The sequence below is a fragment of the Vigna unguiculata genome, chromosome 3, assembly GCF_004118075.2.
Source record: "Vigna unguiculata cultivar IT97K-499-35 chromosome 3, ASM411807v1, whole genome shotgun sequence".
NCBI lineage: Eukaryota > Viridiplantae > Streptophyta > Magnoliopsida > Fabales > Fabaceae > Vigna > Vigna unguiculata.
Genome location: NC_040281.1, coordinates 44,852,254 through 44,867,303, shown reverse-complemented (window position 1 = coordinate 44,867,303; position 15,050 = coordinate 44,852,254). Strand labels below are relative to the sequence as shown.

General features: G+C 32.1%; 1 protein-coding gene and 1 long non-coding RNA gene across 2 annotated transcripts; one reads left to right on the top strand and one right to left on the bottom strand.

Moving 5' to 3' along the window:
- Window positions 1–130: 130 nt before the first annotated feature.
- On the bottom strand, window positions 131–4,211 carry LOC114177854 (probable disease resistance protein At5g66900). Its single transcript, XM_028063431.1, has 5 exons — window positions 3,326–4,211; window positions 2,332–2,738; window positions 1,805–2,163; window positions 1,346–1,545; window positions 131–1,253 (listed from the first exon to the last, which is right to left on the bottom strand). Exons 1-5 carry the CDS (start codon window positions 3,948–3,950, stop codon window positions 427–429), a joined length of 2,418 nt encoding a protein of 805 aa, XP_027919232.1. The 5' UTR covers window positions 3,951–4,211; the 3' UTR covers window positions 131–426.
- A 2,278-nt stretch (window positions 4,212–6,489) lies between these two features.
- Window positions 6,490–8,345, top strand: LOC114175431. Its single transcript, XR_003602847.1, has 3 exons — window positions 6,490–6,669; window positions 6,777–6,847; window positions 8,051–8,345. It is a non-coding gene; the product is annotated as an uncharacterized LOC114175431 (long non-coding RNA).
- Window positions 8,346–15,050: the final 6,705 nt, after the last annotated feature.

The window sequence follows — 15,050 nt, the reverse complement described above, 5'->3', positions numbered from 1 at the left end:
TCCCTCACCCACTTCCACATAATGCTCAAGCAATGAAATGCAGGATATTTTTTACATTATATCATTCAATTACAATTCATACTTAAAAATGATGTGATCACTCCAAAAATGTAGAGAAAACAACACAAGCTCCTAATAATTTTGCAGGATACATATTTGGTTCTCAGAATATAATTTCCTACATGAACAATGATATTTTGACAACTTTTTTTTTAGTAACTTCTTCTAAGTTGTTTTAGAATCTAAAGAAAATGAGAAAATAAAAAAATAAAAATCACTTAGAATTATAAAAGAAAGTTGTCAAAAATTTAGTTATTAAAAAATTGTTTTCTTACACATTGCCACCAAATAATTCGAGGTACTTGAAGTCACCTTCTAAGTTTTTTACTCTTGATTGTGCTGCAAAACAAAGTGCCAGAACGCAAGTTAAGAAATAGATTCTAGTTTGAAATCAATGAGGACTACCTCTAGCTTTAGATCACTAAACATGGGTTTGATAGGTTCCCATAATGCAGCCGTCTCTTCATTGCATACTACGACTCTTAAGCTCTCAAGCTCCGTGACTGAGTATGGCAATTCAGACAATCTGGTGCAACCTCTGCAATTGAACCTTTCTAAACTACGAAGCTCCCCTATGTTCTCTGGTAACATACCAAGGTTTACACAGTCAGAAATGTCAAGAAAGTTCAGTTTATGAAGGTTTGTGATGGTGTCTGGCAACTCTTCTAACTTGGTACAAGAAGTAAGCCTCAATGATTCCAAATTCACCAACTTTCCAATTCCTTCAGGAAGTTTAGAAAGATTATGGCAGTTTGTGATGCTTAGCTTCTTTAGGGAAACAATATCAGAGAGTCCAGCTGGCAATTCCTCCACATCACAGTAATCAATGTTCATCTCCTTCAGATTTGGCAGCACATCAGAAACGTTGATGGTGCTGTTTTTGAAGGCTTCGTTCACATTGCACATAAAGAAAGAGAACTTGTGCAGATTCTTCAGTGCCACTCCAGTCTTGCTCAGGAAAGGAATCGAAACCTTCTCTAACCTGATTCGTTTGAGATCAGTAAGATAATCAAGCACCTCTAAATTCTCCAACTCAGCACGATTGACGTCATAATTCGTTATAATCAGGACTTTTAATTTATTCATCTTCATCATGAACGGTGGTAGCGAGCGCTTCTTTTCTCTAAGGTTCATCACTAAAACCTCAACCTCATTTGGCTGCAAGTTGCACCAATCTGAAGTGAATTCTTCATCTGCAAAATCAGACTCAATAATTAGTGTTTGAGAACTCTCTCTCAACATGTGCGCATGCCATATGTGCACCAAGATAGAAAGATGATCATACCAGTTGATATGGATAATGTGCGGGCTGCAATGTGATACTCATTCTGTGTAGTCCACCATTTGGGAATATTGTTCCCTCTTAGGTCAATTATTAGTCTATGCTTCTTCTCAGTCGGCAAATTTCTTGTTTGATGGATGGCTAGGTCCCGAAGAAGACCATGCTGCGTAACATAGTGGTAGTTGTAGTCAACTGTGCCAATCCTGATCAATGAAAAGAAATCAATCGCTCATGAGTCAATGCACCGCAAACAGCACACACAATATTCTCTCCATCGCAGAAGTAAATTTTGTGACAATTATAGGAAAAAGTGCCAATAGGATCATGGCTATTCACTCATGATAAATTCCTCTTTTTTTTTTCTACGCAGAGAATAACTCAAATATCAAATCTTTTTCAAGATGACTTGGAATGTTTAATGCATAGAGATGTTCTCCAATGAGAAGCACTAATTCGCCTTACCTTGTGACAATAAGATCAGCCACGTTCCTTTTGACGAGTTCAAGGATATTCTCCATAGCAATGTCATCATCTTCATCACGCTGTTCTGCACAAATATCAACAAGAGCTGCAGCGGGTATCTTCTGTGCTTCAGGAAATAAACTCAGGTCCGTAAACACCTCAGCAACCTTAGCATTCAAGTCATCAAAGCAATTTTGGAGGCAAGTATGAAGAACATCGTTACTAGAACTATAGGCAAGAATAGAGTGACCCTTTGACAATGTCTTCGCCCTGTTTTGCCAAACCACTGGTGCTTCAAGACTTAAAGATTTGCCGGTCACTATAAGAGCCAAGGGAGAACCACTGCACCCTTTTGCTATCTGCAATTTATTTGATGTGTTCAATGAAATCAGAAATTGATACTAAAACATTTAACATTGTTTTGCAATTATCATAACTGGAAGGTGAAAACTTTTTTAGACAAGTATTCCGTAGTTACAACTTTACACACCACATTTGTAATACTCTAATTGAGCAATAGAGAGTACCTTCTTGACAACATTATCGGGAATTTCAGAACTAGTCTGATCCAGGGATGCAGAGTGGCGAAATAAGTTTAAAGCATCGGCTTCATTCAGTGATTTCAACACGTATGGCTGTCCAAATCCTTTAATTGCGAATCTTGATGTCACTAAAATCTTGTAGTTTGGGATCTGAAACACGAATTTCTCTACTAGAGATGCTGACTCTGGCAAGACACCGTCCAGGACCAACAACATGGGGTTTTTTCCAATCTCTTTTAGCAAAGTTTCCAATCGATAAACTGCACCCTCATCACTTTGAAACTGTGGCTTCTTGCAACCATTGTGTTCAAACAATCTCTCCACTATGGTTCTGAACTTGGGCGCTTCCACATCCACTAAGGAGATGAAGAATATGTTGTCCTTGAATTTACCTAAACAAATTTCAACAAATTTAGAGCTCTGCATATTCAATCTAAAGTTCATATTCCTTAGACATGTTTACAGAACAAGTTAACATATGACCTTCACAAAAAATAAGATCTAGCTTCTTAGGCTAATTATTTTGGACATCATCAAGAACATATAAAATACTTTCATTACTCAACTTCTTAAATCACTTTATTCTCTCCACATTCACACAGTTATTCCCCTAATGGATCAAATGTGCTTGTATTTTCATCAAGTTCAACGTTTCTGCCTCAAAATGGGTAAAAGGTCCCTTAGATGAAACTGTAACGGCTTTCCAAATACAGCCTAAAACCCATTTGTTGCATTCTGATATCAAAACATCCCCTTGTAGCTAATACCTAGCTAGCGTACTATGACTAAAAGTGGCAACCTATACCAAATGTGTCTGCTAACTCACTAGATTCGTTACTCAATGGTACCCAGTAACTAGAAATGAAGTTGAATAACAGCCTAATGGTTTGAGATCAATAGAACCAAAGAAACCCTCAAACAACTTTTCAAACGATACGAATACGAGAAGAGAAAGATGATGAGATAGACACATTCATACCTTTAACTTCCTTGTCAGAACAAAACTTCTTGGCCAACGTTGACTTTCCCGAACCTCCTGTTCCAGTTACTGTGAGCACTGACCCCACATGATGATTATTCAGCAACTTGAACTTCAACGCCCTCAGATGAACATCCAGCCCAACAGTGAAAGCTGGGGGTTCAGGTGGAGAGCACAAGCCTTTTAATTCAGTCCTTCTCGGAACATTCTCCATAAGCGTCGCGTGAATCTCAGAAAGCATGATCTGGTTTTCCAACACAATGATATTTATATTTCCTTGCATATCCAATTTGAAGTACTCATAAATAGAATCGATTAAGTCTTGAAGTTTCTGTTGGGAATTGGCCTTATAACAGAAATTCCACCAATCAACTTTGGAGCACTCCATAACAAGCTCCTTCCCCTGCTTGATCTGATCTATCAGCTTCTGCGTTTCTGTAGCTGGTTTATCCAATCGCTTGTTAAGACCATCTATCTGCCTAGCCATCGGTGCTACTTTTTCGAGGGTGGAATGCAACTTATTCAGGGTGTCTCTGAACTTCACTGCCCTGTCTTTCATGTCCACAACAGTGCTCAGCAATTGATCAAGCACTTTTCCAAGAACAGCATCCAGAATCATAGCCATGACTAGTGCCCACAGAGACTAATTAACTAAAAACACCCAAAATCAGAAACTTTGATCTAACTTCTAACACTGGTATGTGAACCAAACAGACAATAAGAAGGTACCGGAATTAAGAAAATAGAAAAAGGGTGGTGAAATAATACAGAACGCCAACAATAATGCTCCGAAATTTTATTTTTTATCCTCTCTTTCTAAGACGCTGTAACGCGGTACCCGATATCTTTGTTTGTTCGCATCAAAACCCTCTTGGATTTATACGATTTATGTTTTCTTTCTTTTGACAAGGCCCTTTCCCTCTAAACCGTGTTTCCTATTGGCTTTGCTATAAAACGTGGAAGTTTCCTGGATTACAAAGTTTTTTGTTTTTTTTTTTTTGTTTTGACTTGGTTTTGGGGTCAGTGAGACCAACGTCTATAACTTGAGCGAGTTTAGGTTCACGCACTGTTTAATGTTCACATGGATATACAGTAGTCAAGACATTGTCTAAATAATTGTGCGTATTATAGAGAAATGGTATTCTTGTAGTAAAATTTAGTGTGAACATTGAAGAGAATTTCAAACACAGGCAAAGACTTTTATGAACCCTGATGTCAACTACGTCCGCAAAGTCACTCCTCAATTAGTTTCAACCCTTAGACTTAAAAAGGTTATTCCTATTACTGTGTCAAGTATTCTAGAGACGACTCGCTTAATAATGAAAGGATTTCGTTTAGTTTGACAGTTCAAAACTAATAGCATCTCATCTTTCATTCTGCCAATTCATATACATATTTGATGTCGATGCTTCCATTTCCTTCTTTATTTTATCTATGTATGTGATTTTTATTTTATGGCTGTATTAAAGTAGAGAATGGAGGTAACCAATAAAAATCTTGAGAAAGTGCTTTATTCATCAATACAACAACAGGAATTCAACATGGTTCCATAAAAGGTTAGGAATTAAGACTGAATCATAAGTGTGTAATATGTTAATAAAGAAGTGATGTCTTTTCTAAACTATTCCGTTTTGTTCTGATGTTTCTAAACTATATTTAGTAGTTAAACGATGAATTGTGGACCATTTCACACCTTTATTAAATTGGCTTTCAGCCATTGAAACAAAATTTATCAATTGGAATTTAATCTTAAATTTACCCTTTGACAAAAATCCTACTCAAATAGTTATCAACTACACAGATATCCATGTGGCTTAATTCAAAAGCTTGAGTGCACTGCTACTACTGGTCTTATAAGGTGATTTTCTTTGCTTTGAAAAGTGACAAACATAACACACATTATACACAATTTGGCCAACGTATGGGACGAAACGAAGCCTAAAGTGTATGAATCCTAAATACAATTTGAATTTCCCTTGCTGATATATAGATAGTCGAAACTTGATTTGTAAATTTTCATTATTAAAAATATAGTTTTTTATTTTATTGTAATAAATCAAATTAATGTTGCTGATATAACAGAAATTAAAAAAAAAGGACCATCCCGTGTCACTTGTGGTTTAATAGATTAGAATAGATAAGCTAAGTAGACAAAACGAGTTGATAGATTAAAAATTGTTGGGTTAGACTCCAACTATATGTTTAAAGAATTCAAACTAATTAAATCTAATTTGTCGTACTTAATTTAAGTTAAGTGGAAACAAATCTTTTAGATCAGGAGAAGAAAGTCTCAACCTTTGGAGACAAAAAAAGAAAATTTATTGGCATATATTATACTCGTTGTATGAAAGTGGTGTTCGTATTAATCTTCTTATTTACTCAAATTGTTCTCTCAGTTTTTTATGGGAATAATCTTTTTATATAGGTGAGTCTAATAACTTAATTAGAATTTATTGCAATAAAATATTTTTAAAATTGATAAATTTTCAATAAGTTATCAATATATTTTTTACTTTATACTTTAATTTAGTATAAGTTCTAAAATTGAAACTAAAATTATTATTTTAATGAATTCCTTAACTAATTATATTTATTAACATTTCAATTGTGTTTATAAAAAAATACGATATATAATATTATTGCTAAAAAAATCACAAATAAAACAAATACGAACCGACACTAGTCGAATACGGATGTACTTGTGAAACATTATTACAGATATTTTTTATATAATATTTCCATAAGTTTGATAGGTAGATCTATTTATTAAGAAAAAAGAGAACAGACAGAAAAATAAAGGTAATAATTAATGTAACTACTTTTTATCAAAACAAATGAAAGGCAATTTTTAAGTGAAAAAACAATCGATTTTTTAATTAAATAATATATCTGTAAAATTAATATTTAATTTATTTTTTCAGAAATATTAATAACACTAAATGTGTCAATCAATTAGAATTTTTAACCACAAAAAAAATCAATAATAAAAATACAAAATCATTCAAATCTAAACTTATCTCACTTTTGCTTTCACCCTATATCTCATTCAGATATTACTCACAAAGAACATTTGTTTAAAAGCTTTTATAGGATTTTATCTACCAAAATTTTAACTTAAAGGTCCACTTTATTTCTTACCTTTAATTTAAGGGCTGTCCCAAATGGTTGAGCCTAAGGGCTGGCCCAATAAGGGAAAAAGAGATCCTAAGTCTGCCCTCACACTTACTTCCCCTTACTCTTCAGATTTTCGCAGTCGTCAAACCTTTCTTTTCGCAACCAGAAGCTCTGCTAGGGTTTAACCCCGACCCCGATCCCGTGAGCCCAGCCTCGTCTCCTTGATTCGTGTAAGTATCCTACAATTCCTCTTTCCTTTTCCATTCATATGCTAGGGTTTCTAGTTGGAATTTCGTGGTGAACTACTCTAAAAGCTCGCTCCGCTATTCTGTTCCAGCCTGTTTATCTGTCCCGGGAGCTGTCGCGTCCTCGCTGTTGGAGTCGAACCTTTCCTCTAGCTATTTCCAGGTAAGGGAAGCTAGGTTCTGTGTGTCTAAAGTCGTTTTTGGCTTGCTTAAATATTGTGGTATGATTTGTGGACTGCAAGCTACCGTGTTTTGTTTAAAAATGTCGTTGTGGTCTTTGGGTGTGGTGTTTGCATGTCTGTTGTGTGAATGAGCAACGACGGGCACTAGTTTTCTCGCCCAAGCGAGCATGCCTCGCCTAGGCGAGACTAACAGGGGCTCGCCCAAGCATTTCTGTGCGAGCGGTCGCTCAGGCGACCTGATTTCTTTTTGAGCGAGGTGCAGTCTCGCTTAGGCGAGATGGGGCTCGCCTGGGCGAGACATCGCAGAACCATGGTTTTCCTATCGCGCTCTCGCCTAGGCGAGAAGGGTCTCGCTTGAGCGAGAGGGTCTCCCTCGCCTGAGCGAAACCTGTTAGCTTGAGCGAGGTTGCGGGCAGTTTTGGGTGCAATTGTTGAATGATCCACTGTGTGTGAGTTGCTTGTCTGATCTACATGCTTTACTAGGAGGGTACAAGATGATGCCATGATTTATATGTGAGTTCGAGATGGGAATGGTATGTTGCTTTATTGGGTATGAATTGAAAAGCATGAGTTGTATAACTTGTCGATTATACATGATATTAATGTGATGAGCAAATTCTTGATTTGGTGGGTGGAACATGTACAAAGTATGGGTAGGGTATAATTCCATGACTCTTGTAGTGAGAGGTCTTGGTGGCGCCTCATCTGTTGGACGTAATTCCATGGACCCTCTTAAGGGGAGTTTCATGGTGGTGTCTCGATGAAAGGACGTAATTCCACGGGGGGTCGTGGTGGTGCCTCAAGGCTAGGATGTAATTCCGCGTAAGCCACGTGGTGGTGCCTCAAGGCCAGGATGTAATTCCGCGTAGGCCACGTGGTGGTGCCTATTGTAAGGGTGTAATTCTGCGAAGGCCTCGCGGTGATGCCTTACTACTAGGACATAATTCCACTACCACGCGGTGGTGCCTCGATATGCGCATCTGGATAGTCAAGTCTTGGGGTCTTAAGTGATTTGGGTAATCTATGTGTGTAGGTTTGTTATTTATGTTGACTCTGAGATTTGCATGTTGACTTTTGTGATATAATGTTTCCTTGCACTAGCTTACCATGTTTGCTTGTTTGGATTGTCTTGTATGTGGCTCTTCTCTTATTGCGATGATCATCAATCCTATTGATGTGAGCAGATAGGGGAACTGTTGGCAGAGGTGATGATGATACGGATGGTACCGCTTGATGGACTGGACGGGCATTGGGCCCATTATGGGGCCCATCGCTGAAGAATGTTTTGTTTTGCTATGTTTTCTTATCTGTACAAGACTCGTACTATTAGTTCACTTGCGTTTTTTTGTTTTAGGCCGTGTGGGGTCTCTTTTATGTTTTGTGGATATGTTGGGGTATGGAGTACTTCATATTCCAAAGCTTCGTACCCTCTGAATATTATGTATGTGGTGTTTTAATTAAATGGGCTTTATCGATTTATTTGGGACATTACATTAACTTTTGGTGCTGATGAAGGAATAATCATCGACTCCTTGTCTTTCCAAACAACACATACAAAGAGACATGCTAACATAAAACAGAATTATTGAACTTATTAGAGGTGTTTCTATTGAGTTTTGTCTTCTCTTACCTCTCATGTATTGGATATCTTAGTAAATTTCATTTCTTTACAACTTCTTCTTCAGTCCAATCATTTCTTCTTCATTCTCACGCTTCTTTTCCAGCAACATTTATGTTGTACAAGTTTTTCTTCTTCTCTTTTAGCTTTTATTCTTCTACCATATGTAAGTATTTTTGTGACTTTGTTTTTTTCTCTGATGAATGAAGGTTTTCTTTGAGATCAATGAACTATTTCAAGAAGACAACAACGGTACAAGTTTTTCTTCTTCTCTTAAACTTTTTCTTCTTCTCTCGAAACTTTTCTTCTTCTCTCAAAACTTTTCTTCTTTTTGATAGAGATATTATATTTTTTTATTTTATTTTATTAATTATCAAATATTTTATTTTATGATGGTACATATTAGGTTGTCCTTTTCCCCTTATATAATGAGATTTTGTACTCTATATTTGGGACAAGTTTATAATAAATCGTAGACAAACTCTCTTTGAGTTGATTTTCACCAAACACCTCTTGTGCGTATTTGTACGCGTTTTTATGTGCATTCTTCCTTCTCATGACTTATACATATCTATCATGGTATCATACTTAAATCGCCTTCCACACTTTCTCCTTTCTTGTTGATTTTCTGCCATGACGAATTCTACTTCATCCTTTGGTTCTCCCATAAACCCTGTGAACCTTAACCCATGTTCTGGTCATCTCATAAACCCCACAAATCCCTTATTTTTTCACTCCGTTGAGAACCTGCTCTTGTCTTGGTGTCTCCTCTTCTTTTGATAATAATTATTCGCAATAGTGACATGATATGCTCGTTGCGTTGGAAACCAAAAACAATGATTGTTTTATTATCGACACCCTTCCATGTCCACTCTCTAATGATCCATTGCATGAAACTTGGAAACCTTGTAACAAGATGGTAATTTCATGGCTCACTCGCTCAATGACGCCCACCATTAAACAATCTGTTATGTGGGCAACATGTGTCCTACCTTGTGAACTACAATGGATTCAATACCTTCTTCAGGATTTAGATTTTTCCGTTCTCACTCCATACACTGCCTTTTGTGATAAGAAATCTGCTATTCACATTGCCAAGATTATCACTTCTCATGAGAGAACCAAGCATGTAGAACTTGATTGTCATGTTATCCAACAAAAGCTTGTTGATGGCCTTATCCACCTTCTTCGTGTTCCTTCTACTAGTCATCGCATCCTTCTGCTTTCTGGGTTGCTACTTCCAAGTTGGACATTTACAAGATTCATGCCCACCTTGATAGGGGTGATAGAGATAATATATTTTTATTATTCTATTTTATTATTATTAAATATCCTGTTTTATGAAGGTACATATTAGGTTGTCCTTTTCCCCTTATATCATGAGTTTTTGTACTCTATATATTGGACAAGTTTTTAATAAATCAGTAAGCAAACTCTATTTTAGTTCTTTTTCACCAAACACCTCTTGTACATATTTGTACGCATTCTTCTTTCTCATGACTTATACGTATACTATATGTAAATACTTTTTGTATATATACTTTTTGTATGATTTTTTTTCTTTGAAGGTTTTTTTTTAATCAATGAGGTGTTTCAAAAAGACAACAAACTTTTCTTTTTCTCTTTTAGCTTTTCTTCTTCTATCTTATTCTATGTAAATATTTTTGTATGATTTTTATTATTAAATTTATTTATAATAACTAAAGAAATTATATTGAAAAAAGTCTTGTAGAAAAACTAGTTTTATACATACTTTTCCTCACTTTTATTTTTTTCAATTAATCATTTTTATATATATTATTCTTTTCAACTGAGATTTTTTTAATAGGTCTCAAAAAGATATCACATGTTTATATGTTGTCAATAATATATTTATCAAGTCAAAAGATTAAAAAAAATGTAAAAACCAAGATATTTGTCTGTACTATTAATTTTGAAAAAACAATAATCTTATTTTATGTCAACAGATGTCTCATAATCAAGAACTAAAGATACATAACCAGTTAATTTTATTATTAGGGACTACTAGTTTCCAATAGCATTTATAGGTCGATAGTGTTTATGTGATATGAAAACGTGTGTATCTTGACCTTATCCTATTACTTGTGTAAGTAGGACTATACAGACTACTAGGACAAATAGCAAGAATGTTGATACCAACCCATTAAAACAGCAAGCATGTGTTTGGTCTGGAGGATAATTTAGAAAAAAATGGAGATGAATGAATTTGAGGAGAAAAAATATATATATAAAAAATTGAAAAAAAAGTTTTATAAAAATTTATGAATGATTTCGTCATTATATATTATTTATTATAATTAATTTTATGATTAAAATATAAATTTATTTATAGTATTATTATTATTATTAATTATAATATTTAATTTAACATTTTTTAATATTATATTATGTATAGAATTTTCTTATTTTTCTCTCCCCAAAGAAAGAAAGTTAAAAAAAAATACTAGTATAGGATAATAGGGCCCTCCGCACGTTTTTTTTTTCTTCTTTTTAATTTGTATTCAAAGGTTAATATAATTATTTTTTATACTTAAATAAATAATTTATTTATATAGTTATATTTAACTGTTATAGTTATATATATAGTTGTAAATATAAAATTTATATAAAGAATTTGATAATATAAAAAAGTAATTAAATTTGAATATTTTTTTATGTAACAAATTAAATAAAATTATTTTAATATTAATTTCTGTATGAAAATAATAATAATAATAATAATAATAATATTAATACAAATAATAATAATAATAATAATATAAATAATAAAATTTATATAAAGAATTTGATAATATAAAAAAGTAATTAAATTTGAATATTTTTTTATGTAACAAATTAAATAAAATTATTTTAATATTAATTTCTGTATGAAAATAATAATATTAATATTAATATTAATACAAATAATAATAATAATAATAATAATATAAATAATAATAAAATTATAAAAATAATATTTGGATAATAATATTACAATATTATTAAAATTTACAATTAAATATTTTAGTTATATATCATATTAAAATAAAATATGTATAGGTTATTGTTATGGTAAAATTTAGACATATTATACACTATCACTACAACAAAATTTGTAATTTGTGAGGGAAATTAGCGAAGAAAAATATTTTTCATTAATTTTTCGCTATTTAGTGAGGGATCAACGACAAAAACATTTCATAGCTAATTTGTGAGGAAAATTATTGCTCACTAATGTCTTGCTATTTAGCGAGCGATTAGCAACAAAAAAAGTTTCGTAACTAATTTGCGAGAGAAATTAGTTAGACAAATTATTTTTCACTAATTTCTTGTTATTTAGCGAAGGATAAGCGACAAAAAAGTCTCATAGCTAATTTGCGAGAAAAACTAGCAAAAGAAATTATTTCTCACTAATGTCTCTATATTTAGCGAGAGATTAGCGACAAAAAAGTTCCATAGCTAATTTGCGAGAAAAACTAGCGAAAGAAATTATTTCTCATTAATGTCTCTCTATTTAGCGAGGGATTAGCGACAAAAAATTTTTGTAGCTAATTTACTAGGGAAATTAACTAGGAAAAATATTTCTCACTGTTTAGCGAGGGATTAACGACAAAACAAAATCGTAGTTAATTTGGAGCTAGTTAGCTATGTTTTGAGAAAGGTAGATTTATTTGAATAAATTATTAAAAATATATCTTATTTATATAAATTAATAACTTTATTATATCTTTATATTTTTTTTAATAAATTATGATTTAAATTAAAAGGATTATTAATTAATTTATATTATAAATTTATTATATTTAACTATTTTATTTCTTTTATATGTTTATTTATTTTTAGGTTTTTAAATATTAAATAAATTATTTGTGATACATTGTAAGTAAAAGTAAATTTTATTTAAATATTTCATTTATAAAATATGAATATTTAACTTAATTTAATATAATATTTAATTATTTTTATTAAATAATTAATTTTTTTATAAATAATTATTAATATTAGTATTTAATATTTTTATATCTACATAAATTACTTTTTTATAAATAATCATTAATATTAGTTTTTAACTTTTTAATATTTATATAAAAACCTATATAAGGAAAATAATTACATAAAAAATAATATTAAATATGAAATAAAAATCAATAAATTGAAAATATAAACTATCGTAACTTTTGATTTTGTATCTTAAACATGTTAAAGACACAACCCCAAATTTTCAAATCACTGTACAAATAATGAAGTATTCTAAAACCATGAAAGCTTAGGTTTTCTGTGAAAAATTAAAGTTATGAAAAAATGAAGGCAACGAAGTGCAAAGAGCGTGGAAGAAAGTGACGAGGTAGAAAAGAGATTGGAGAGGTTGCAGCTTGACTACATCGTCAACACTGAGTTTGGTTCCTAATCAGGTTAATTACTTTTGCCTCTGTTATTTCTCGTTCACCTTCTTGCTTTTCATCGATTGGTTCTTCTTCTTATTGTTGTTTGGTAGATCGAAAATGAGACGATTTCGAAGCTGGCGAAATCTTGTATTTGAACGGAGAAGCCAGTATTGTTGCGTTTCATCGAAGCGAAGGAGGTTGCACTGTTGCCATTACTATGTGAATGACGCCAGATTGGGGGATTAAGGCAAATGTTGATTTCGTTACCTTTGTCGGCAACATGTAATCATTTATTCTTTTTCCTAAGCTCTTAGTTTTGTAATACTTTGCAACAAAGTTTCTTAGTTTTGTAATCATTTTAAATATTTTTTATCATTTATTACTAGCAGAATGACTTGTTTTTTTTACTATGAGAGCGATAGCGTCTTTGGAAGAATAGTTGCTACTCTAATTTGGAGTGTGTTCCCGATTCTTACTCATGATCTTTTATTTGATTTTATTGTTAGATTTACGTGGTATACCTTCTTGGAGGCTAAGCTGTATCTTTTTCCTCTCTCTTGTTTTCTAACATTCTTTCTTAATATTGACACATCTTGTTTTCATATAGGTTTTTTAAAACTATTTTAATGTCTTTACAGAAGAGTTGCATGATATAGGATTAAGATCCCTATCTCTGCAAATTTTGGTGAATTTGACGTTTGTTGTGGATTTCGGAATTTTGAAATGGCTTCCAATGCTACATTCGGACACGCGTGCCCGACACTTATGACAGCCACATCAAATGGTGTGTTTCAGGGCCACGACCCTCTTGATTTTTCGCTTCCCTTTGCCATTTTGTATATAAGCCTTGTTCTTGTGGTCTCAAGGGAATTGGCATATCTTCTAAAACTTTTAAAGCAACCTAGAGTTATTGCAAGAGATAATTGTAGGTCCATTTCTTTTCTTTTAGTTTTTAATTAATATAGCTGTATGTACTGTATTTTACCATCAATCCTTACTAATGTTGGATGTCTTTTCATATATGGATCCCATATAAAATAAATACAACATGAAGTTTATGTTAAAATTTGTAAAAAGAATACGTGTAAATATAAACAACTCAAAACATATATGAGTATAAAAAAGGAATTGGATCTATGGAATTAGAAAAAAAAATGAAGTTAAACTTAAAATATCTAAACAAAAGTAACATGTATATATATGAATAAAATGCAAAATATTGTGACATGTAATTCTCATTAAAAACATTTAGAATAACATGAATTTGAGGTTAAAATTTTAAAGAAGAAATACATGCAATTGTTATTAATGTAGTAGATATTGACACACAATAACTAATTATCAATATGTACATACGAATTTTTTTTTTTGGAATTATGAATTTTGGTATAAATTTATTTGCGTTAAATTATAAAATTGACATAACAATTTATTAGAGATACGTAGTAAAATAATATTGTTGTATGAATAGAATCTATAATTAAATTTTTGAGTTATATATTATTTTAAAATAAAATGGGTATGTGTAGGTTGTTATTAAAGTAAAATTTAGGTATATTGTGCATTATGTAACTTGTACAAAAATAAATAATAATAATAATAATAATTTGAGGGGCATTTTTATAAATTAAGAAAGATAGTAGGAGTATTTATGAGTTGTATTTCATGAAAGGTGGTAGGGGTATTTTGGGAAATGAAATAGTTATTAGGATATGAAATGACAAAAAAAACCAAAGAAATGAATTGGTGTCAAAATTATAAGTCAGAGTGAATATGCAATATCATCGGTAGTGTTAATAACAACATAAGAAGATGTACATATTGTTTTAATAAAGAGTTTTGATGATGATGACTTATAGAGAAGTGTGGAAGACTTAATCATGAATCATGGAGAAATGTTGAAGACTTAAAGAATGCTTAGATTTAATAGATATGTTGAGCACTTAAGTTTTTAGTAGTTTAGTTGTTGAAGTCTTGTAATTTTTATCTTATTTAAAATAGTTAGATTAGTATGTCAATAGACAATTATAACTTAACTTTTCATATTCTTAACCTAATTTCGAAAGTGACTTTCATAAGTGAATGTGAGAGTTCTCTTTACAAAAAACAAAAGTTAGAGAAGTTTGAGAACTCTTTGTTGAAAGACTTTAAAAAATTTAGTGTGGGTATAGCGATAATTTT

What these genes read in the sequence shown, in the direction of transcription:
- LOC114177854 (XM_028063431.1), bottom strand. Translation starts at nt 3,950, where the DNA reads ATGGCTATGATTCTGGATGCTGTTCTTGGAAAAGTGCTTGATCAATTG. An exon ending in TTCTGACAAGGAAGTTAAAG is followed by an intron (nt 2,739 to 3,325) that starts GTATGAATGTGT and finishes AAATTTGTTTAG; the next exon opens with GTAAATTCAAGGACAACATA. An exon ending in GCTGATCTTATTGTCACAAG is followed by an intron (nt 1,546 to 1,804) that starts GTAAGGCGAATT and finishes TTCATTGATCAG; the next exon opens with GATTGGCACAGTTGACTACA.